The sequence below is a fragment of the Mus pahari genome, chromosome 18 (genome assembly GCF_900095145.1).
Source record: "Mus pahari chromosome 18, PAHARI_EIJ_v1.1, whole genome shotgun sequence".
Classification (NCBI taxonomy): Eukaryota; Metazoa; Chordata; class Mammalia; order Rodentia; family Muridae; genus Mus; species Mus pahari.
In genome coordinates this window covers 40448291-40473212 of record NC_034607.1, presented here as the reverse complement: position 1 = coordinate 40473212, position 24922 = coordinate 40448291, and the positions used below count along the sequence as shown (strand labels likewise).

The following is a 24922-nucleotide window of genomic DNA, read 5'->3' as shown; positions in this document are numbered from 1 at the left end:
GATGGTTGTGATCCACCATGTGGTTGCTGGGATTTGAACTCTGCACCTTTGGAAGAGCAGTCGGGTGCTCTTACCCACTGAGCCATCTCACCAGCCCTTAGGCTTGCTTTTTACAATTTGAGGTTGTTTCATAAAATAGTAGCAATTTGATATTTGAAGTGCTCTTATTAATGAAAATAGAACATCACTTTCCTGATTGACATAACTTAAGAGACACACTTACTTTCTTTTTTTTTTTTTTTTTTTTTAAGATTTGTTTATGGGTATGAGTCTTTTGCTCATATGCATGTCTGTGCGCTACATGCCTGCCTCATACCTGAGGAGAGCTTTGTGTCCCTTGAAACTGGAATTGTAGATGGTTGTGAGCTGGATGTGGATGCTGGGAATGAACCTTGGTCCTCTGTAAGAACAAGTGCTCTTAACTACTGAGCCATCTCTCAAATATGTGTGTGCCCTCCCATCTACCCATTTTGAAGGGCCTGTTTGGTACAAGCAAAAAATGGATAATTTTTTTAACGGTATTTTGTAGAAATGAGATCTTATCTACCATTTCTTTTCCCTCTTTTTTTTTTTTTTCTTTCACCTCTCCTGTTCCTCTTCCCCCTCCTTCCTTTCTTTTTTGAGAAAGGAATTTGCTAGGTGAACTCAACCAGATCATGACCCTACTTTGTTGCCCAGGCTGGTCTTGAATTTGTGATCCTCCCACTTCAGTCTCCCGAGTAGCTGGGGTTATTAGTGTGTGCCACCAGCCCTGGCTCTAAGTTATTTTTTCGTTGTGTTTTTACACACTAAAATTCACATATTGCTCTACAATCTTTATTTTAAGTAGAGCTCTTCAGACTAGATTGCTAGATCATTTTAAGTTGGCATAATATACTGTGGTGGATTTATGATTTCTACTTAAGTTAAAGTTTGGATTTTGGGAAAGATAGTATTGGAAGTGAGAATTTTATGTTGTTGGTATGGTAGAAACATAAAGTAAAAACTATGCTATTATAACAACAAAGAAAACCTAAAAAACTATTAACCTTATGCAAGTAGATTGGTATTTTTTTCTTTGTTATATTAGGGATTCTAATGAGCTGTTTTAGCTAGAACATTTTTTAAATTCAAAGAATGGCCTAGACCTAGAGTTTATTTTAGAAATTTAAAAGGAACTGATGAAAAATGTACTATGTTACTATCCAAATGGTAAGTCTTTATATACACTATATTATGTAATAAAATTAGTTGTTCTGTCTTTCACTTATAGTTAAAAAAAAGATAGAGTGTGTGGTGCTTTTGTTTCTTGCCATAGCTTATAGTTGGATGCTCATATAAAATAAATGTATGCATTAATATTTGTTTTAATGTATTTTGAAATCTCTTTAGTTTACGGAGAGCTATGGAAAACAGGAATGTTTGAACGAATGTCTCTGCAGACAGATGAAGATGAACACAGTATTGAAATGCATTTGCCTTATACAGCTAAAGCCATGGAAAGGTATATTGATTAAGAAATCCCAGAGAAGTCATAGATAATAATTTCTTTGGGGTTGTTTTAACCTAGGAAAGATAATTTGTCAAAGCAAGGAGATTAAAATTTTATTTAAAGTGAAATATAAGTTGGAGATTGTAATATCTTTATGAGGATTGAAGTTGATTTTTAACTAGTTGTCTATTAAGGTTGAACATATGAATTGACCTGATTTTTTTTTTGTTTTTTTTATTTTAATATTTTAAGATGGAAATTAAAACATCTCATGTGTGTTTGGGCTGATGTATCTTGATTTGGTATAATAGCTAATAGACTTTGATGTTTTTGGATAATTATTATATTCTTTGTGGTACTGTGGTTTTAAAACTTTAAATTTGCAAATATCTTTGGAAGTCAATCTTTTCAGAATTTTATAAAGGTTCACTTAACATATGATGACAATGGGATGACAAGGATGATGTAGCTGTGTGGTACCCGATAAGGGTCTTCCTGAGGCAAGGTGCTCTGGAGAATGAGGAGGAGAGGAACTGGGAGGGGCTGTTGTGCTTTCTACCATATATTTTGGTGCCCATTCTTTTGCCCAACACTTAATAATTGATTAGTCAGTAAAATGAAAAACAAGTTGTCTCTAGAATTTTCATTTCAGTGCTACATTTGAATTAAAAAGTCTTATTTGTAGATCAGTTTCTCTTTTTTTTGTATGTCATTTCTTTTTATTTTTATTTTGTGTATGTTGGTGTTCTCCCTGCATGTATATGTGAAGGTGTTGGATCCCCTGGCATGGGAGTTACAGACAGCTGTGAGCCAACTTGTGGGTTTCCGGAACTGAACCTGAGTCTTTTGGAAGAGCAGCTAACACTCTTTAACTGCTGAGCCATCTCCCCAGTATATTTTAGTATTTTATATAGCTTCAGTAGTTCTAAATACAGGGAGCTTATTCTCCCTGAAATCTGTTACTTAAATTTATCAATAAGATCTAAAACTGCATTAATATTTTAATACAGATATAGATTATTTCTGTCTGGCATACTTAAAATTAGCTAAAGAGCAAGGCTTTTTATATTGTTGTGATGATTTTTTTTCCTATTACAATTTTGTGTATTAGTTTTTTGTTGTAGGAGTTTGTTAAGTATTTTAGAACTTAATTAAAAAACTTCTTTACTATTTTGTTTTATGTGTGTGAGTGTTTTTGCCTGCATGTGTACTTGTGAACCATTTGTGTGTGTCTGGTAACTAAGAGGCCTGAAGAGGGCATAGAATCTCTTGGTACTACTGGAGTTACAGACAGTTGTGAGCTACCATGTGGCTGCTCTTAGTCAGACCTAGGTCCTCTGGAAAAGAAGTCAGTACTCCCAACCACCGAGCCATCTCTCAGGCTCTTGTCTTTTATTTCTCTGATTCAGGGTCTTGTTGTGTAGCATATGTTATCTATGCACTTCGGGCAGCCCTCCTGCTTCAGGCTCCAGCTGCTGAGGTGACAGGTGCAGGCTTTAATACCCAGCTGGAATTTTGTGTAGTTGATACTGTTTTAACTCAAATATGAATGAGTCATTGATTTTTATGTAATTTGTTCTGGTTGATTAGTCTATTACTGTAGGGTTTTTTTTTTTCTTGTATTCAAAGCTTTATTGCCGTTTTGGTTCATATTTATTTACTCTAACCATGAAGAATTACATAAACCTGAAGATGTTTGCAAAAATCTATGAATATTAAATTAAAATTTTAGGTTCTGTTTTTGTATTTTGTTGTTTGTTTGTTTGAGGCAAGGTCGACCATGTGTGTCACACTGGCCTAGAATGTGCTTCGTAGCAGGCTGGACTTGGGGTCCTCTTGCCTCAGCCTCCTGAATGTTGGGATTATATGCCCAACCAATTATCTTTTATTATGTTCTAACTGTTGAGGAAAAAATTGTCAAAAAAATACATCTTTGATTTGTTGGCATAGCTAGAATTCCCATTCACCAAAAAGATTTTTTTTTTTTGGTCATTTGCTGAAAAATTTATATATTTTATTATGAGAATTAATGGATTGTAGTATAATATATTCAGTAAACTAACAGCCTTCTAAAGGAGGATTAAAAGATAACATGTTAGTTGTTACTTTAAAAGTAAATTATGTAAACTGTAGGAAATTTGAGAGGATGGAAATTTGAGACCTACAAGCACAATTCTTTTTTTTTTTTTCTTTTTGGTTTTTTGAGACAGGGTTTCTCCGTGTAGCCGTGGCTGTCCTGGAACTCACTCTGTAGACCAGGCTGGCCTGGAACTCAGAAATCCGCCTGCCTCTGCCTCCCGAGTGCTGGGACTAAAGGCGTGCGCCACCACGCCCGGCTCCTACAAGCACAATTCTAATCCATAACTCTCCCTCTTTCAGTGTTCAGTGAGCTCCTCCCACATCAGGTTAAGATCCCTAACACACTTCTAGAAGAAACCAGTAAGCATTTGTTCATACTTACTGTGTTGTGTCAATTAGTTACCACTGAATGAAGTATTACAGAATTGAGTGGCGTAAAATCACAACTGTTGTAGTATTCATAGTTTTACATCAAAAACTGGACAGGGAACACCTTACCTTGTCTTAGTACAGCTAAGGAGACTCAGGTGCATTAGAGTCCAAGATGCCCTCACTTAGATGTCTCCAGTCACAGTGTTTACTTCATGAAGAGACATAGTACCACCTCTACCAATTTCTGCTTTTCAGAACAAGGCCTCGAACTCAGAAATCCACCTGCCTCTGCTTCCCAAGTGCAGGGATTAAAGGCGTGTGCCACCACTGCCCGGTATGACACAATTCTCTTAAGGCCACACCTCCTAATCTTTTGCAAACAGTTCCTGGGGACTAAGTATTCAAGCATATGAGCTTCTGGGGACCATTCTCACTCACACATCTACAATGATTTCAGATACATTGTCCATATTCTGCATCAAGTTTAAATATGAATGCAGTCTTGGGTGTGAGTCATCTTGATTTAGAGATATGTGAAAAAAGTAGAACCCCCACCCCCACCCCTGACTCCTTTACTTAGTTTTAAAAATTGGTGAATTAGTGATACTGTGCTGGCTTAGTGAGTAGAGGTACTTGCACAGGCCTGATACCCTGATTTTGGTTTTTTTATCCTATGAGAGTTGAGTCTCTGATCTCAATGTGTAGGTTATGGGGCACACAGATACATGAAACAAATGGATAAAGCATAAACTGTTTGATGAATTAATCCAAAGTATAATGACATATGTATGAAAATGCCGTATGAGTCCTTGTGTGGTAAGATGAAAAAAATGAATAAAAAGGCTTGAGAATGTGATGTTAACTACAGTAGAACTCCCACTGGAGAGTAAAATAAAATGCGATTCAGGAAGTGTCTTGGGATGGGCTAATCCACAGCAGTGTCATCGGGTAGTCTCGGAACAGAGAGTAGTCCTTGACTCGAGTTGGTTCTCTGTTCTGGTAGGAGTCTCATAGTTTACCTGATTCACTGATTTGTTTGTTTTTAATTGTTTAGCTTGGTCATTTGGACTGCTTTGCTGTGTCATTTTATTCTTTCTTTCTTTCATTTTACTTTTTCTTTTCAAAGATTTTTTTGAAGATTTATTTATTTATTTATTATATGTAAGTACACTGTAGCTGCCTTCAGATACTCCAGAAGAGGGCGTCAGATCTTGTTACGGATGGTTATGAGCCACCATGTGGTTGCTGGGATTTGAACTCAGGACCTTTGGAAGAGCAGTCCAGTGCTCTTACCCGCTGAGCCATCTCACCAGCCCTTACTTTTTCTTAAGACATGGGCTTTCATACTTTTAATCCAGAGGCGGGTAGATTTCTCTGAGTTCATGGCCAGCCTGATCAACAAAGAAATCTCCAGGACATCCAGGGCTACATGGAGAAAACCTATCTACAAACAAACAAACAAACAAGGATAGATAAATAGATAGATAGATAAATAAATAAATAGGCTTTCAGGCCTTGCACAAGCCTGCCATCCTAGTCTTTGTGAGGCTTGAGGCAAAAGGATAATTGAGGTCCTGCTACGTACAAAAGTCTACTTTGTACCTGAGTTTCCATTTGGTTCAGTGTGTTAGTTTAAAGGCCTAGAAGCCTTATCCAGTGTTTCTTTGAGTTTAGACTTACAGCTGTAAGTTTAGCTACACCACTTTGGTTCCTGGTGGGTTGTATTCCCATTCCCAGCCACCACACACACACACACACACACACACACACACACACACACACACACACACACCACATCCCAGTTAGTTTTTAAAATGCCTTGGCTGTCTCAAATGCTGGGCAGTTCTAATCCCCCACAGTGGTGATCACACACTTCCCACCTGTAATCCTGGTTTACCGCCCTCTAGTTCTGTATTTTATCTTTGTTGCCCTGTCTCCTTCTGGGCTGCTCTCTAGTCTTTGCTGCCCAAGACGCTTCTCGACAGCCCTTTCGGGGTGGGTTGGCATTTCTTTTCATCCAAATCTCTGATGATTTTCCTTCTATAGTTCTAAATCTGATCTATCTCCCTCCAAATCATGGCGATTCCTTCCCTTCCTCTCTTCCCATTCCTAGCCCACCTCAGTCTACTTGCCCAGCTGTTGGCCGTTGGCTCTTTATTGATTGATCAAGAACCAATTGGGGTCAAGGACCTTCAGTGTTGGACATGCAGATTCCTGATATTGGGGACCAGATTAATTCAAAGTATTAGAACCAATCAACATAGACTGATAAAATTCTTTTAAGTACTTTATAGGTTTTCTGTATATCAAATAAGAGCTATATTCTCTTAAATAATGACATCTTTTGTCATAATGAGATTCTTTTTGAGAATGGTTTTTTTTCTACTTTGGACCCCTAGTTATAGTTGACAGGGTAGGTTTAAGAAGCTCTTTAGCCCAGAAATGCACTTCATTTGGTGGCCATGAGCCCCTACTTTATTTACAGTCAGTTCTTTGGATTTAGATGTCTTTGTCCCAGTGCTGGCTGTTTGCTCTCCGATTCCCACATTCATTCTCATATTCTCTCTCTCTCTCTCTCTCTCTCTCTCTCTCTCTCTCTCTCTCTCTCTCTCTCTCTCTCTCTCTCTCTCTCTCTCTCTCTCTCTCTCTTTTGGTTTTTCGAGACAGGGTTTCTCCTTGTAGCCCTGGCTGTCCTGGAACTCACTTTGTAGACCAGGCTGGCCTCGTACTCAGAAATCCACCTGCCTCTGCTTCCCAAGTGCTGGGATTAAAGGCGTGTGCCACCACGCCCGGCTCTTATCTCTCTCTTTTTGATCCCTTCTTCCTACCTTCTTTCCACTTCCCTGTTTTCCCTTCCCCTCTGTCCCATCTCCTGTTTTTCTTTGTTTCTGTGTATATGTGATGCGTGTGCTTGTGAGTGTACCATATGCATATAAGAAAGCCAGAATAGCATATTGTGTCTCTTCTTCTCTCCATTTCTTTATTACTTGGCTTGAGACAGGCTCTCTCACTGAATCGGTAACTCACCATTTTGGCTAGGGTGGCCGGTCAGTTAGATCTTGGAATCTTCCTGTTTCTGTCCTCTAATGGTAGGGTTACAAGTATGAGTAATTTTTCCAATCCAGCAATTCCTTGTTATACATTTTAACAGTTCATCACGCTCATGATTTTCCCTTACACATACTGGTATTTACTAATTTAAAAATAAAAAAGCTACTATATACTTCAGATATGGAAATCTTCCCATCCACAGGTTCATTCATTCATTCATTCATTTTTTTTTTTTAACTCTTCTGAGTTACACAGATAGTGAATATGTGATGGGTTCAAATCATTCTGCCAGCATGTGGAGGAACATTGCTCATGGCTTCCTGCAGCAGCTCTCACACTCTTCCTTCAGTTTTCAGTCTTAGTTTTCTTCATCTACTCTTTATTCTGTGACAAAGTCTGGTATGAGATGTTTAGGTATCTTATACTATATCCAGATAAGTGTGCACTTCCCTATGCTGTGTATATCTGCTTTGGCCCAGCAAATCACGTTAACATGCTTGTAATTTGATTTTTCTTACAATTAGGTGTTTGATTGGGGGCTGAGGAAATGACTTGTCTGTTTCATTTGCAGCTGAAGCAGCTTGGTGTGGGTATAGCTTGACTGCCATCATGTTCAAAGCAATTCACAAGTCTAAACTCAAGGGTGTAAAAAAGTAGTCTCCACCTCCAGTGGCAGAAGGACTTTGAACCTGTGGAGGTGGGAATAGTTTTGAGTGGTCATACTTTCAGATGATAAAGCCGAGTAGCTCTTCTGAGGCTAGGTAAATAATTCTGATTTTCTTCTGTGGTAGTTCTTCAGGATGTTCTCTGTCTGGAGCAACTAAAGCTTAATACCATATCTCCTTTGCCCAGAATAAGACCTAGCCCAAATAACTTCAGTTACTAGTTACTGAAAATGGATAGATAATAATTGATTTAAAACTTTTAATTCAAATACGGAGTCAAGTGCTTTTTTAAAAATGATTTTTATATCATGAAGTATAACCATTTTTTTTCTTTACTCCATGTGTTTACCAAAGAATTACTAGTATCTAATTGTGGGTATCTAACACATAAATAGCAGCTGCAAGGCTGAGGAGGGAGGATCATGAGTTCTGAGCCTGATACTTGTGTGTTTTGTTTTGTTTTGTTTTGTTTTGTTTTGTCTTGTTTTGTTTTGTTTTGTTTTGTTTTGTTTTGTTTTGTTTTGTTTTGAGACAGGGTTACATTCTTGTAGCAAAGGATGACTTGGAACTCTGCATGACGCTCTTCCTCAGCCTCTTGCTGGGAGTATAGAAAGGAACCACCATACCAGAATTGAACTTCACTCCTTCCCCTAGTTGTTATTATTATACATAGTTATTACACGATTTTTAAAAAGTGACTTATCTGATGTATTAATTATAATTTTATTTTTAATTCATTTTTGTTATTTATAGTTCTGTTATCTTACATTTTAAAAGATGATAACTCATTGTATATGTGTTGTGCAGGTGTTTGCATGTGGTATGGAGGCTAGAGGTCTTTCTTGATTCCTTTGCATTTTAATTTTTTTTTTTTAAAGGTTTATTTATTTATTATATGTAAGTACACTGTAGCTGTCTTCAGACACTCCAGAAGAGGGAGTCAGATCTTGTTACGGATGGTTATGAGCCACCATGTGGTTGCTGGGATTTGAACTCTGGACCTTCGGAAGAATGGTCGGGTGCTCTTACCCACTGAGCCATCTCTCCAGCCCGCATTTTAATTTTTGAGACAGGATTTCTCACTGAACTCAAAATAAAGTTCTTGCCTAGACTGGTTGGCCAGTGAGCTCCTGGGATCTTCCTGTCTTTGTCTCCCCAGAACCATGGATTGTAGCTGTGTATGTCTAGCTTTTTACATAGGTGCTGGGTGTAAAACTCAGGCCTTTGTGCTTTGTATCAGGCACTGACCAAGCCGTCTCCTTATCTCTCACTGGAGTCCTTTAAAACTCTGGACGTCTGTGCTGCAGCCTGATGGGAGAATGCTTGCCAGTATGTACAACTTCCTGGGTTCCACCCCTGTACTGACTGGGAAAAATGAAGTAACTCATCTGTTGCTCAGCTCTGATAACTTAAAACTAACAGTACATAGCCAAGCAGTGGTGGTGCACGCTTTTAATCCCAGCACTTGGGAGGCAGAGGAAGGTGGATCTCTGGGTTTGAGGGCAGCCTGGTCTTCAGAGTGAGTTCCAGGATAGCCAGGGCTATACAGAGAAACCTTGTCTTGAAAAACAAAAACAAAAAAAACCAAAACCTCAAAAAACATGATTTGAAATTACAAATAGAACCATGAAGGATAAAACGAACATTGAAAGTCTCTCTGATCTCATTTAACCTGTTTATTACCAGGGGAACTTTAAGGGTACACTGATATATGCATAAAAGTTTGTATACATAGAAGTTCTTTAGTTTTCAAAGATAACTTTTCTCTATGTAACAACCCTGGCTGTTCTGGAACTCACTCTGTAGATCAGGCTGGCCTTGAACTCTGACATTTGCCTGCCAGGGCCTCCCAAGTGCTGGGATTAAGACTAATGCTCTGCTGCCTGGCTAGAAATTTTAATATGATTATAAACTATACATTTTATTTTGTTTCTTTTTCCCATTCTTTTATAGTACAAGTCAAAATAATTTTCATTATCAAACATATAGGTGATTTTGAAGAAAATCAAATTAAGTTAGGATGTATAAGAATTATATCTTGAAAACATAAACTTCAGATTATTATTAAATCATAATTTATGTTTTTTTATGTTTACTCTGGTCATTTTTTCCCATATTTATTTCTTTTTTCCTTGTTTAGGTTTTTATAGCTTAAAGTATAAAGTTTTTAATTTAAAAATGTAGAAGTAAAAAAATTAATATTGCAAGTGTTTGGCTAAAAATACAATATTGGCTCACAGTTAATAGCATTTGTTGCTCTTATGAAGGACCTGGGTAGGTTTAGGTCTTAAGACCCACATGGTCTTACATGACTGTCTGTGACCCCAGTGTTTGGAGCTATAAAACTATCTTCTGGCTTCATCTGGCAATGCATTCTTATGGTGCACAAGAGTTCATTCAGGCAAAACACCCATCATGCACATAATATAAGAATAAATACATCTTTAAAAAGGAAACAAAACTATTCATAGCTGGACATGGGGTGTTGTATGTGTGAAATCCTAGCATTTAGGAAAACAAAGACTGGAAAGTTAGCTTATACTACATAGCTGTACTTACTCCAAACAAAAGTCACCAGCCGTTCATATTCTTTATAAAAGTATTCTTTTACAGCATGTGCTAGTTTTGTTCTTACCATTGTTTTGGAAAAAGAGCGTTAGTCTAACTCTCTTTAATCTTTGGCTTTGACTGGCTTTTCCCAATATTAAAAGTTCATCATGGTTAGGATTTGATAATTTTGGGGGGATACTTCTAAAAGAAATCCTTATGTTTTGCATGGTTTATTTATGTAACAAAGGTTTATTATACTGCTTATGCCTATGGATTTATATTGTGAGCTCCCCAAGTGAGGATATTATATCTAGATGTCTTAGTATGAACATAACGGTTACTCATAATTAAGTAGTTCTCATTTTTAATCTCCTGCATAAGACATTTGCTATAGTTGATAAATCAATATTGACATACCTCTATTAACTTAAGTCCATAGTTGAGTTTAATTGTGTCTTCTGTGTTTTTGTCAGTGCCTTTTGTATATATGTCATTATAATAACACATTGGAAAATTTCACTGCCTTAACACTGGACTTGTCTAATTCTTCCTTTCTGTAAATGTATTTTTTTTTGGAGGGGAAGGGAACTTAGCCCCTTTGCTCACAAGTGGTTCTGTGCTGGCTCTAAACAGTTTTATCTTCAAAATAAAGGTACAGAGACTTGATATTTTTATGTTTTTTATTTTTTAAAGATTTATTTATTTATTTATTTATTTATTTATTTATTTATTTATTTATTTATTTAATGTAAGTACACTGTAGCTATCTTCAGACACTCCAGAAGAGGGAGTCAGATCTTATTACAGATGGTTGTGAGCCACCATGTGGTTGCTGGGAATTGAACTCAGGACCTTCGGACGGGCAGTCAGTGCTCTTAACTGCTGAGCCATCTCTCCAGCCCTTGATATTTTTATTAACAAGCTGTTGGCACTAAGGACGACAGGTTCTGAACTATTCTAACCCAACTAGGCTGTTGCTACCCTATGGTTTAGATGAGTTACAGTTTTAGCTCTTAAAATTCTTACATTCAGTTTTAATAAATTTTTGTGGCTGGTGTGAGGCAACAGTTGTAAATTTTTCAGGTGGACCTGGACCCCATCTTTAGTTGGATGATTCGATGAGGATCTTTTTAAAATTCTGTTTCATAAGATTTGTTTGGTTAAAGTTTTCCGTGAGATTTAGAGCATTTGTAGCAACTATTCTTTTCCTCAGTTTGGGATCTGAGATTGTTTGGGTGCTTCAGACTGTCTTAAGTTCTCCAATACCCTTTATATTTCTTAAGCATTTTTCTGTCGTTCAAGTGTTTTAAATTTATCATTTTCTTTCCCTGCCCACTTAGGGAAGGCAAAGACCCTACAAGGGCTCCTATGTAGCCTCAGCTGCTCTTGCTTTTCATTTCTCCAGTCTTAGCAGCCCTCTTCAGTGCTGTTGTACCACTGTTGAAGGTGTACCTGGCCTGTTGATTCCAGTTTTAGTTGCAAATATTCGTTCTTATTAAAATGGTAATTCTGCTTTTTTATCCAGTTAGGAAAGTTTTCATTTGGTTATTGGCTTTACTTTCTTGATATTCTTTGTTGGCTTACTCATGACACCCTCCACACACACACACACACACACACACACACACACACACACTCACATATGCACACACATACACATATTTTTAAGAGTGTCTTAAATAGCTTTCTTTAATTCTCTGATTCTATTTCTCGTAACAGTTTGGAAGTCTGATGAATCCAAGTGTTGGGCTGATCTTGACAGCATTTACTGGCTCTTATTTTTTATAGAGTGTCAGTTTGCTGTTTATTTACATGGATTATGCAGAGTTCTGTAGTAACTGAATTCTGACTTTATTCATTTCCCCTACAGGCTTTATTACTTAGCATTTGTGTGCACTTCTATTGATCAGACTGTTGAGCTTTTAAGAAAATAATTCTTTTATGTTTTACTCAGATTTTAAGGCCTTACCAGGGGTCATAGTTTAGTATATTTAGCAAATGATGGCTAATAGGCTACACCTGACTTCGTTAGGGTTTTATTGCTGTGAAGAGACACCAAAGCAACGGGTACAAAGGGAAACATGTAATTGGGGTTGACTTATAGTTTGAGAGGTTTAGTCCATTTAGTCCTTGTGGGAAGCATGGTGGCCTGCAGGGAGATTGGTGCTGGATGAGCCAAGAGTTCTACATTTTGATTCGAAGGTAGCAGAAGGAGATGGATGTGTTTCACTCTGGGCATAGCTTGAACATTTAAGACCTCAAAGCCCCGCCTCCACGTCTTACACTTCCTCTAACAAGGCCACACCTCCTAATAGAGCCACTCTATGGCCAAGCATTCAAACACATGGTTCTTTGGGGACCGTACCTATTAACCATAGAACCTAAATATCCTGAGTCCAGAATGCTATCACCATCTCCTGGTGGGTGGTGTGTACTTGGGCAGCATATCCTAACAAGCTCAGTGTGTTTATATTCTACCTCTGACTTTACGTTTGGTTGTCTTATGTCTTTTTTTTTTAAAGCTTTATTTATTTATTATATATAATTACACTGTAGCTGTCTTCAGACACTCCAGAAGAGGGCGTCAGATCTTGTTACAGATGGTTATGAGCCACCATGTGGTTGCTGGGATTTGAACTCAGGACCTTTGGAAGAGCAGTCGGGTGCTCTTACCCACTGAGCCATCTCACCAGCCCGGTTGTCTTACATCTTATGTGAGCACTCTACAGCTGAACCACCTTCCTTTCCACAGCCTTGTAGGTACTACATGTGTGACTAACACCACCTTCAAATTTCCTCTCTTGAATACTCAGAGGCCCTGAAGTTTTTGTGATCTTGGGATCTTTTGGGTCAGCCAAAGTATTGTGGAGATTGAAAGTTTCTTTCCTTAGGATTTCAGGAGAATATTTGTTTAAAGATTTATTGATTGTGTACAGTGTTCTGCCTGCATATATGCCTGCACAGCAGAAGAGGGTGCCATATCTCACTACAGATGGTTGTGAGCCACCATGTGGTTGCTGGGAATTGAACACTGGACCTCTGGAAGAGCAGTCAGCACTCTCAACCTCTGAGCCATCTCTCCAGCCCCAGGGAAATTTATTAAGTCTGTGGCCCTTCCATTTCTAAGATTTCTCTATTAATTTGTGGCTAATCTTTAGGCTTTTGCTCCATTGACTTCCGCTACATAACTTGTGGGATTCTCTAGTTTCCACTTTGCAATCTGTAGACAGCTTTTCTGCTGTAGGCAGTGTTCTCTGCCTGTGGAGCTGGACAAAGATGGAGATAGCTTATGATTTTTTTTTTTTTTCTTTCTTTTTCTCGAGACAGGGTTTCTCTGTGTAGCCCTGGCTGTCCTGGAACTCATTCTGTAGACCAGGCTGGCCTTGAACTCAGAAATCCGCCTGCCTCTGCTTCCCAAGTGCTGGGATTAAAGGCGTGCACCACCACTGCCTGGCAGCTTACTGATCTTAATGGAAAGTTGTTACCTGTCATGAATAGCCACATTATTTCCCTCCTCTTTAGTTGGCCTAAGTGCATAAAATTCATTTAAAAACTTTATCCAAATTTATAATTGTTTTCTGTGGGCAGATTTATACTTTACTGGAAAATTCAACTCCAGAACCTGGATTTTAAAATGTAAAAATATTTATTTTTCAAAGTCAAGTGTTCTTTTTATCTAATTCAAGCTTCATGGAAAGAGAAGCATAAGTTCATTGAGGTTATTGGAAGGGTTGGTGGGTCTGTGGAGATGCATCTGTTGTTCTGCAGAGCAAGTCATCTGTGGTTGACACTTTGTTACTGTATGTTTCATGTGACAGTGTTCATCAAGTAGGTTAGTAGGTGTAACCCTTTCACAGATACAGGCATTCATCCTGAGGAGAACCATAGGGATGCTTCTCTTTGTTTCCTTATAATTTTCTCCTTTGCTCCTTTCAATTTGCATAACAGCTGATTCCTTACCAAGTCATAATCATTTGCATTTGTTTTCATGATCTTTATGTATTCATTTTTGGAGGTAGTTTTTGAGGTTAGAATAATTCATGGCAGTTCCCAAATTTTTATGAGAAGCCGAAATTCTTTTAATTAATAATCAACCTGTTTAAAGAAGCCCCTGTTTTCTCTGTATAGTTACTTAACAAACTAGTAAGAATCAAAGAATGAGATGTCCCATGGCAGCTTCCTCTGCCAGCAGCTGCTGCTGCTGCTGCTGCTGCTGCTTCTTCTTCTTCTTCTTCTTCCTCTTCTTCTTCTTCTTCTTCTTCTTCTTCTTCTTCTTCTTCTTCTTCCTTACTTCATAGATGCAGATTCTGCCCATGAAGCCCCTGCATTGCAGAGGGACTGGAGATCTGTATGATCTTTATTTCACAGTTGACAAGGGTAAGGGGGTTGTTACAGGGGAGGTGTTTGGGTACCCTGATGTAGCTTACCCAACATTTATTTTGAGATTAGTAACTTAGTATTAAAAATAAAACAACCTCTTTTATGAATTCTGTTTGTCCTGTGACAGTTAAGTGTTGGATTTTTAACATTAAAAGGCAGTTATTATAATACTGAATTTATAAAGTTCTATTCAAAATAAATTAGACAAACATAATTTATGCTTCTAAAACTTTAACTCCAGGATCGTTGATATATAAAAAATATATATTATTAAAATTCCATTATAATGAACAATTTTAAATAGTTTATACAGTGAAGCAAATCATAGTTACTTCAATCACAGCTATCTATCTGCTTTGTTTCTTTTCTTAAATTTGTCAGTCTTAGAGTCAAATGTGGGTGTACTAGAAATGAATATATCCTTTGCTTCTCAATTTCCCTGGATGTCAATGTGTTTTGAGTTGTATTAAGGTTGACTTGTATGTGACGGTTAGGCTAAGTGTAAGAGTGCACTCGATGGGCCTCATAGGAGCCACAGTTAAGTCTGTGAGTCACACTTGGCGGGTTTATAGAGTAAGTGCCAGAAATGGTGTATGTACACAGGTGGTCACATTAAAGCAGGTGAGGAGGACTAATTCTCTGTTAAATGGCAGGACTGGGTAGGAGGTTATAGCCTTTGTGAGTATTGGTGTTGGTCTAATGGACTTACTTTTGAGCATATTTTATACCTGGCAGTACCAATGCTTTGCTTACTTAAAATAGTATACATTTCGGTGACTTAAGTAGATGCTTTTAGTATTCTGTACTTGTTTTTAAATCGGCTACTTTCAAACTTTTTTGTAGATTTTTAAGAATTCAACAATAAAATATGTCTGTTATCATAATCATTGTTAATAAATGTTCATCTTTTTAGTGCCAACGTAATTTGAAAATTATTTTAAATCTTAAACAACTTAAATGACTTTTTTATTTTATTTTATTTTTTCTGTTTTCTTTAAGCCATAAAGATGAGTTTACCATTATTCCTGTACTGGTTGGAGCTCTGAGTGAGTCAAAAGAACAGGAATTCGGAAAACTCTTCAGTAAATATCTAGCGGATCCTAGTAATCTCTTTGTGGTTTCTTCTGATTTCTGCCACTGGGGTAAGTTCTAGTTTTAACATATGCTAGATGTTATATATTTGTGGTTAAAGATTTCTTTTCATTCCAAGTTCTGATTCTCAATTCCTTATCACTCTTTGGAAAGTTGTATTTGTAGTAGCCCTGTTTAAAAGTGCATAAAGGAGCCCTTTGGTCATTTAAAACGGATCAGCAGAGGATATAGGCACATTTCCAAAGGCGACTGGTACAATTGGGTTCACAGTGTGAGGGCATCCTTGCTTTTGAACACTTTGGTTAGTGGGAGTTAAAACCTGTTAACCCCATATTTGTGTGCATATGTATGGTAGGTTCTTTGAGGTCAGGTTTGATAGATAGAACAAATTCTTCACAATGTAGAAGAATAGTGTGTGCTATACAAGTGCTTTTCTGATTTTCATTTTTGTAATTAGTATCTTTTTTTTCTTTTGGTGAACTTTTTTTTTTTTTTGCCCACAATTGCAATCAATATTTTTAGTTACCCTCGAATATTAGACCATATAGGCTAAAAATAAGGACTCTTAAGTGAGTTTGTGATTATTTTAAATTAAGAGGAAAGATATTTTACAGTGGCTAGATGATAAAGAAGTGGTACATTGTGGATAACCTCTTTCAGTAAACTGATTTTTACATTCTTTGAGTACTATTTGCTTTCATTTGTCCATAAATGTCTCAGAATATTTTTAAAGTTCCATTCCTTCTAACATAACTCTTTGACTCATTTCTTCACTATTTTAAGTCATACCTATTTGTTCACCTCTTTTGCTTTCATTTATAAGGAAACATAAAACCATATTTTTAAAGATAAAGCACTAGAATGCCAGAAAATATCCTCAGTGAGTTATGTAGGGAGCCCTGGCTTTCTCTTGTGGGAATCTATCTATCTATCTATCTATCTATCTATCTATCTATCTATCTATCTATCTATCTATCTATCTTTTATGATGAGCATGTTACTCAGTCTAACTTACGGTCTTCTAGCATCTGTTTCCCAGGTGCTGGGATTGCAGGCATGTGCCATCATGCCTGTTTAATACCTGCTTAATAGATATGTAATATTCCTGTTTTATGCCTGTGTTGGGGCTCATTTTTACATCGCTAAGAAATTTGTTTTAAATGGTTTTTCTAGACAAGAGTTTTTATTTGTGGCCCTGGCTGTCCTAGAACTCACTCTGGCCTAGACCCAGTTAGCCTTGATCTCACAGAGATTCTCCTATCTCTGCCTAAGTTCTGGGACTAAAGGCATGCACCACCAATGCCTAGCTAGTAAAGCGTTCTTAATGCAAACACACCTTACTCTGTAGTTGAGAGAGGGATGATGATGATGATGATGATGTATGTGTGTGTGTGTGTGTGTGTGTGTGTATGTTTGCACACATGCATATCTATATATATCTGTGTATATATATATATATTTCAATCACAGATCTTAGAAAGTTATTAGGCAGTTTCTACAAAAGAAGTACCATAGGATTTCCAGGTATTTTCTAAGGCAGGTAAATGCTAGCCAGGCCTGTTTGTGTCTCCATCCGGTGGTTAAAGATGCCCTGTGTGGTCAGCACTGTCACCGACATATGAGGGCTCAGACTCTGAGTATTTTGGCCAGCAGTATGGGAGATAGTGTTAGGGGCGATGTGGATAATATTTAAAAGTTGACACCATAAGAAGTAGTAATTGTCACTTTGTAAAGTATAACACTTTTTTTTTTTTTTTTGCATGTTTATTAAGGTGAATGGTTAGCCAACTAACCACAGGTTAAGCTATCAGGAGTCACATTTTTTCAAGTTTATGTTCTATGTTAACAGTTTAGCTCTTCATGAAGGTTGGTGTTTTCTTTTGCTTTTCCTTTTCTCCTTTCTTTCTCCCCCTGTTGCAGACTCTTGCTGTCTAAGGCTGACTTTTGCTTTGCATCCTTCTGCTTCAGTCCCCCTAAGTGGGTCTTGTGCATGTACCACTGCATCTTGCACTTTTTTCTGCTTGTAAAGATACGGTACATGATATGTGATATATGGCAATTATAATGGTGAATTGTCAATAATTTCAGAGAAATGATTCAGTTGTTTAGTACATAGAGGTCTTAAAAGTTTCATTGCTTTAGGCTCTTCATTATTCTAAACTGGGTTTTGAAGTAAAACTGCTTAATTGATTATGGTGTACTTCACAAACTACTCTGACACATGCGCACAAAGGACCTTTGTTTCTATTGAATTACGCTACTGGTAGTGACTGCCTTTTTTTTCTAGTTCATTTTCTTCTTTGTCCAGTTTTTGTGGAAATAGTGAAAACTGGCCTGTAGAGATAGATGCTGGGGAAGCTAATGTACAAATTGGATACATAGTTTTCCTTGTTGCCTTTACTTATCAGCTGGTTTCCCATTATAACACTGACTTATTTTTATAAAAAAATATATTTTATTTTAATAGATGTTCATTTTTAGAGAGACACCAGAGGCATAAAGTAGAGACTAAAATATTCTGGTGTTGTTTTGGAGTGGAACAAGGCATGGAAAAGCAGGAACCTGTATTCTGTTTTCTCAGTCTTTCTCTTTCCTCGGTTGAGTTTCCTCAAGTTTAGTTCTGCATTTCAGTTTGTGCTGTGCATCTTGTTATAGCACAGACGTGAGATGCCTCAGGACTGTAGTATGCTGCAGTAGGAGTCACAGTAGTAAGCCTCCTTTCACCTCAGCTGCTAGCTTTGGATTTTTATCTTGGCTTAGTAAGATTTAGTACTTGATATATTTATCAACTTCTATTAACACTTAGTATGCTTACCATGTTCTAATCCTGGAGGATGGGTCTGTGTAGGAGAAATTGGTCTGGGCTTCCTACAGTTAATCTTATTTTTATTCTGTTCTCGTTTCAAGTCTAATATTCTCCATATACTGTTACTGTTTGTTTTATGTCTTCTCAGACTTGATGTTTCCAGGTTTAGATTACTGACAGCTTTCATTAGCATAACTTTTAATAAAATTCTAGCAAAATTCTAAACAAAATTATACCTAACACATTAGAAATAATCTTCTATTAATTTTCCTTTATAGTGGTTTACAGATCAGTTCCAATCAATTTACTAAGTAAGTGCTTATGACAATATTTTGTTAAAATACAAATATAATCTTCTGCAGTCTCTTCAGCAGTGTAAAGTATGCTTAGAATTAAATCACTTCTTTCTTTTTTAACTTGAGTTACTTACTCAGTGACCTTACGCAAAGTAGTAATAAAACTTATACTACGTTCAGATAGTCTGTACTGGTTAGTAAGTGGGTCATATATACTATTTTTCATGTTTTTAGTGCAGAGACCGTCCTACTTTAGAAATGCTTAAGTTTGAAATCTAATGTTAGCTAATTTCTAAAATGTATCTCACCCAAACCTGAATGTTTGTCATTTCAAGTCTTTCTAGATCTTGCTCTCACAGGTTTAGGTTTTTGACCTCGTGCGGTGTTGATTATAATAAGGCTGATACTTCCGCATTGTAACAGGCTTCAGGGTGAACAGATGCTAGCATCTAGTTGTTAGAAAGGATGATCTTATTTGGTAAGACTAGACAGTATTTCCTTTGTGAAATACATCTTTTCTTTACTGTGACTTCAGTTATAGGTGACCCAGGTTAGGACATCCTTGTAGAAGGCCTGGTATGCCCCTAATGGATTTGTTTAAGGATTCAAACATTTGAAAAATGGCCCACCATTAGCAAGTGATAAGTAAGTGTACACAGAACAGCTTGGATTTGTCATGTATTTGAAAGGCTTTCCTATTGACTGATGATATTTTGGGGGTTTTGTAGACGAACATTATTAGGTCATTGCTTATTTCATAGTCTAGTGTGTAGCATAATATTGAGGTTTTTAATTTTTTTCTTTTTGTTTTGAGATACTTAAAACATAGTATTGGTTCTTGTACCATTCATTGTTGTTTGTCCTCATTAGTTGATTGTCGTGTGTTAAACAGACATCCTTGGAGCTTACTCTCCACACTCTGTGAATCCACTCATTAATCACCAGTCACCTTTGGAGATGGGAAAATTACTTACCTGTATTTCTTTTTCTCAGAAAGCGTGCTCTGGAATGGATTCACAAATGAGCTACCCTCCTTCCCTCAAAGAGTAAGGTTTCTGCTTTACAGGATTTTTTTCCTTGGGTTATTTTTCCTCTCATCTTTTGAATTTGAAAAGAACTGAGGGAAGGCACCTGAAGAAACCACTGACATACTCACTAGGGAGTCCAGAGCTTGTCCTGCCCCTAGGGCGGTGTCCATGGCTCTTAAAGCTAGAAAGCTCATACTTGAAGTTGAAACAGGGGCTCAAAGAATCCATTTTCCCAGTGTACCTTCTGAAAGGATAAGTTTCAGGTAAGTAATTTTCTCTACTATGTGATATGCTTTATTCATACTTAGGAAAGGATGCACAATTCCCACCCTCCAGCTATGGACACAGCTGGATTTTTCCAGTCAGCTTCATAATTGCCCTGAAAGCCAGAAATATAAAAACAGTCAAATATATTTCCTCATGAGATACATAGAATCCAAATTTATTTTAAGCAAACAATTTAAAACTAAGGGTGTATTTATGACCAATGTATTATCCTAGGACTGTTGTTTCCTTTATTAATGAATGAAATCTTGAGAAATTTGCTTTTTAATAAGAAAGAAGAAAGTATCTTGACTCAGTTTCCAAGCAGTGGTTGACTTACTTATTTGTATGTATGCATATGGAAGCCTGTGTGCATGCATACATATATACAGCCAAGCAAGATGAAGGCAACTGTTTACTTCAGATTAGGTGATGTCTCTCTATTGACTAGAATAGGTTGGTCAAGTAATTTGAAAATACTTGTACAGTTTTAATGTTTATCATGATAACAGTATTAGCTGTTATGAGAAATATATTTAGTAGCTGCATGTACTGAAAGTTTAGCTTCTTTATTGAGCTATTCAACCATTTATATTTAATTTTTATGCTAGTAAATGTGAATTGGTGACAAAAAAATAACAGGTAGCAAAATACTAAACACTTACTTCAATTGGTTTTTTATGTATATTGCCATTACATTAAATTGCACAGTGATTTCAATATTTTAAAGTAATTCAAGTACTTGTAACTTTGTTTAGAAATACTTTAAAAGTCAAAGGCCGTATGTGTGATATGACGTCACTTAAACATACTGTTACACTCCTTTCTTGCTTTCCTGGCCATGTTGTTTCTGAAAAACAGCACTTCTCTGGGAAGTGAGCAGAAATGACTTTTAAGTAGCAAATGACTGTCTTAAAGCACCCAGGCATAAAAGTCTTTGTATAAGGTGTAAGGTTTACAGAGAGCTAAAAGGAACAGCTGTTTCAAGAAGCAGGGAAACGAGAATACAATTGTATAAACCTGAAATAGTCCAGGTTGTAAAGAGTCAAGAGAGTACTTTGATTTTTTTTTTATAGAATATTATTTTTAGAAGAGAGGCAAGGAAGCAGAATTTTCTTGTCTAAGGTGTTCATAATTGTCTGACAAAAGATGGCCAGCTTTATCAAAAGAACTTTGAAGTAGTCACGAGTATAGTACTGATGAATTGAGTCAGCAGGCTAGACTGGCTCAGTCACAGATTTTTCTTTACATAGTTTTCTCACAACTTCCTGACCAGTGAGGAAAGTGGGGTCAATTTTACAGTCCTAAGGATTGAACAGTCCTTATATGTAATCTTTATGGTCACACAATTCTTATTACTGTGTGTAGCACACATCCTCGCAGTTGAACAGTCCTTATTACCGTATGTAATAACATATTCTTTGAAAAAAAGCACAGCTGTAACTGCCTTTTAAGAAATTTGAAAAAAAGATTTGATGGCTTATTTACTATAAAGGCATTGAGGGCTGGCAAGATGCCCGTAATGTGTCTTGCCACCAAGCCTGAAATCTGAATCTGATCCTTGGGATCCACAAGATGGCTGGAGAGAACTGACATTGTTGTCCTCTCACCTCCACTTGCACACTGTGGCATGTGTGTGCACTTGCATGTGCACACACAAAATTGAGTTAAAACATAGAGGCATTGGGTAATAGGGGATTACTATTGTCTGTACAAATTCTTCCAGCTCACCATGGCAGCGTGCAGTCTTTTTTGTTTTACATTCAGAAAGCAGACTCCAGCTCACAGTTTGTTTAATTCTAAGGTATCAGTTACAAGAGAACTTTAATAATAGCTTGGTGGGAAGTTAATAGTTATTACGTTGAGTGGCACAGGAGGCAGTGTAAACAGTTGAATATGGTGTATTTTAGGAAAATAAACAAAAAGATTAGCACCAACATAAGGAATACTGAGTTTTATAGTATGTTTTTAAAAAATGTTATCAAAGAAAGTTTTATAATTTTGCCCTGAGTATTATATGTAAGATACTGATTTCAATAAGATGAACAAGAAACTTAAAAAATCATAATAATCCAATCAAATCTACTTTCTCAGTTGTAGAGCTGTAGACATGAAGCCTACCACTATTAGAAATACATTTTGGCAAAGCTTTAAAAATTAGGAAAATGGGGACTCAGTGGTTAAGAACACTGGCAATAATAGCTTCTAGAGGACCCAGCTTCAATTGCCAGCACCCAACTGTATCTCTAGCTCAGGAGGCCTCACACCTTCTTCTGGCTGCTACAGGCACCAGCCTGTGTGTGGTAAACAGACATACATGCAGGCAAAAACACTCCCACACATAAAGCAATTAAAAAGGAAAAAGGAAACATCAAAGAAGAACCACATTGCTGAAAACTATATTAGGGGTATCAAATATATATCACAGTTAAGTAATCTGTAATTAGTTATGGATATTAACTTTTGGATTTCATATTACTTATTTTCTTAATCTTTGTTTTTCGTTCACTGTTTTTAAGTTTCCTTTTAACTTCTGCTATAGAAGAACAGCTGAGCATTGACTATTTTGTGTTTTTATTCTTAATTGGGAGGTCATTTCAGAGTTGGGCTATTGACCCATTCCTCTCTGAATCCTGTTCACATTGCACAAGGCACATGTATGAGTCCTTTTCCTTAAAATGCTCATGACTAAAAGTCAAATAGGCCACAAGTATCACTGTCCCACACATTGCTTCTGTCAGAGAGATCAACAGTTTTGTTACACTGTTTGCTTAAACAGATTTTCCTGAGTCATTCTCTTTGGGTATATCATCAATTATAGACTGACAGAATGTTTAACAATGCTTCTTGTAACCTTAAGCTCTTTTGTTTCCTTATTCCTGTATTGCTGGTGATTTAAAAGTTTCTGCAGTATGAAATAGTTTTTAACATCTTCAAATTCTGGTGATGTATCATTTCTTTATAACCTTCCCAAATATGCCTCTTATCTTTATGTTGAGGACTCTTGGGAACTGATTCTTGCAGAGGCTTATTTAAGCTGTGCTTTGCCTTTTGTGAGGACTGAAATTATTTGGTAAGCACTTTCTTTCTTTTTAGCTTCTAATTTTTCCCTATTTTATTTTGTACATGATATTTGTTTCAAGGTCAAAGGTTCCGTTACAGTTACTATGATGAATCCCAGGGGGAGATTTATAGATCCATTGAACATCTAGATAAAATGGTAAGTCTTTCAGGTGTGGGGTTTTAATCCTTTTCTTTAATTCCTGATTAGTCATTTGAGACTTAATATGTTAAAATATGCAATGGGCTAACAGTTCTTTCCCTTTCTTGAATTAAAAGTACAAAATTCAATGTGTCCTCAAATGAATAAATCCTCTAAGAACTTACTGCCATCATACTTCTGTTTGATTACGAGAATATTTAAGAGCAATTAGATACACATTTTAATTATTTTTTGGAGAAGTATTTGGTTTTAGGGACAGCAGCATGTTATGCTATGACTTCTGTTAAGCTGCTGCCATAGGAGGTGGCTGGGTACACTGTTGTAATTCCTGTTGAATTGATGGCCATCTGAAGTAACTTATTTTGAGTCTTTTTGAACTATGTCACTCGTTCTTTGAAATTTATTAAATAACTTAGTGTTTTATAGTTGAATTTGATTCCTTAATAGGCCAAACTATTACTATTGAGTGATGGTGACAATTTTATGAACTACTTAATAAAATATATATAACCTAAAACGCTAAATGTTTGACTGAAACTCTAGTTTTTCAATTATCATCTTTTTGATTCTGGATATATGGACATTAATTTGTTTTTGTTTTTGTTTTTGCTTTTGTATATATTAAACTTAGGCCTCTACACATGCAGGGCAGTGCTCTCTCATTAAGCTGTGTTCTAAGTCTGATGGCATAAATTTATTATAGGTTTTAGTAATTTAGCAAACAAATTTTGCCTGCTACACTACAGGATTTTTTTTACAAGTACATTATTTTAATGTTTTTAAATTTTCAGAAATGCTTTGTTAGGAATTATACCTTATTGCAGATTTTTCAAAACCTCTTATTAAAGTGAGTTTAACTACGTTAGTGAACTCTTAGTAGTTTAAAATTTTGTAATTTTGAGTTTTGGTATATTTCTGTAAAACCTCCTGTAAGTCTTATCGTTTTATATTGAATTGTAATTTCACTTTTCATTCAACATATTCACTTTGAAATGTCTATGGTCTTTCTAGCCTGTGTCTACTAAGCTTACTATAGAACGTACCTTAGAAAACGGGATTACTTTTTATAAGTACAAGTAATTTGCTTTCCTCTCCTTTTGTCCCTTGTTCATTTTGTAGATAGATTACATTTTTCTTTTTTTTTTTTCTATTTTCTTTTCTCTTTTTCTTTTTCTTCTCTTCCTTTTTCTTTATCGCCATTGGACTTTCCAATGTTGCACTTTTACCTTGTTTTTCTAAATGTAAAATTTAAAAATGTAATTATATTCTTATTTTTTAAAAGTATTGATAGCTGTGCCTTAAATTTTAAAAGTTTAATGTCACATAAGTAATTTGGTGTTCAATTTAAGGAATATTCAGGGTGGCTGGGCTGTCATCCATTTGCTGTGTGACCTTTAAGGTCTTGCAGGGTTGTCAGTCATTTGCAGTGTGACCTCTGAGGTCTTTTCAGTTCTCCAGTCCTTATTTGTCTTATTGATATCTAAGTTTCTGTTATTTTAAGATTCTATATGTTTATGAGCCTGCGATTTCTTCATATTAATTTTACATGTTTTAGTAGAAGACCATTTGGTTAAAAGTAACTAATATATTTAAGAAAGGAATCTGGAGCTGGGTGGTGGTGGCGCACGCCTTTAATCCCAGCACT

General features: G+C 36.5%; 1 protein-coding gene across 1 annotated transcript in view; it reads left to right on the top strand.

Moving 5' to 3' along the window:
• The window catches only part of Memo1 (mediator of cell motility 1), a 98612-nt gene that overhangs the window by 62960 nt on the left and 10730 nt on the right, over nucleotides 1-24922 (top strand). The window contains exons 6-8 of the mRNA XM_021217781.2: nucleotides 1372-1483; nucleotides 15568-15710; nucleotides 23198-23274. Of these exons, the coding sequence (XP_021073440.1) occupies nucleotides 1372-1483; nucleotides 15568-15710; nucleotides 23198-23274 (332 nt within the window). The remainder of the gene's footprint in view (nucleotides 1-1371; nucleotides 1484-15567; nucleotides 15711-23197; nucleotides 23275-24922) is intronic.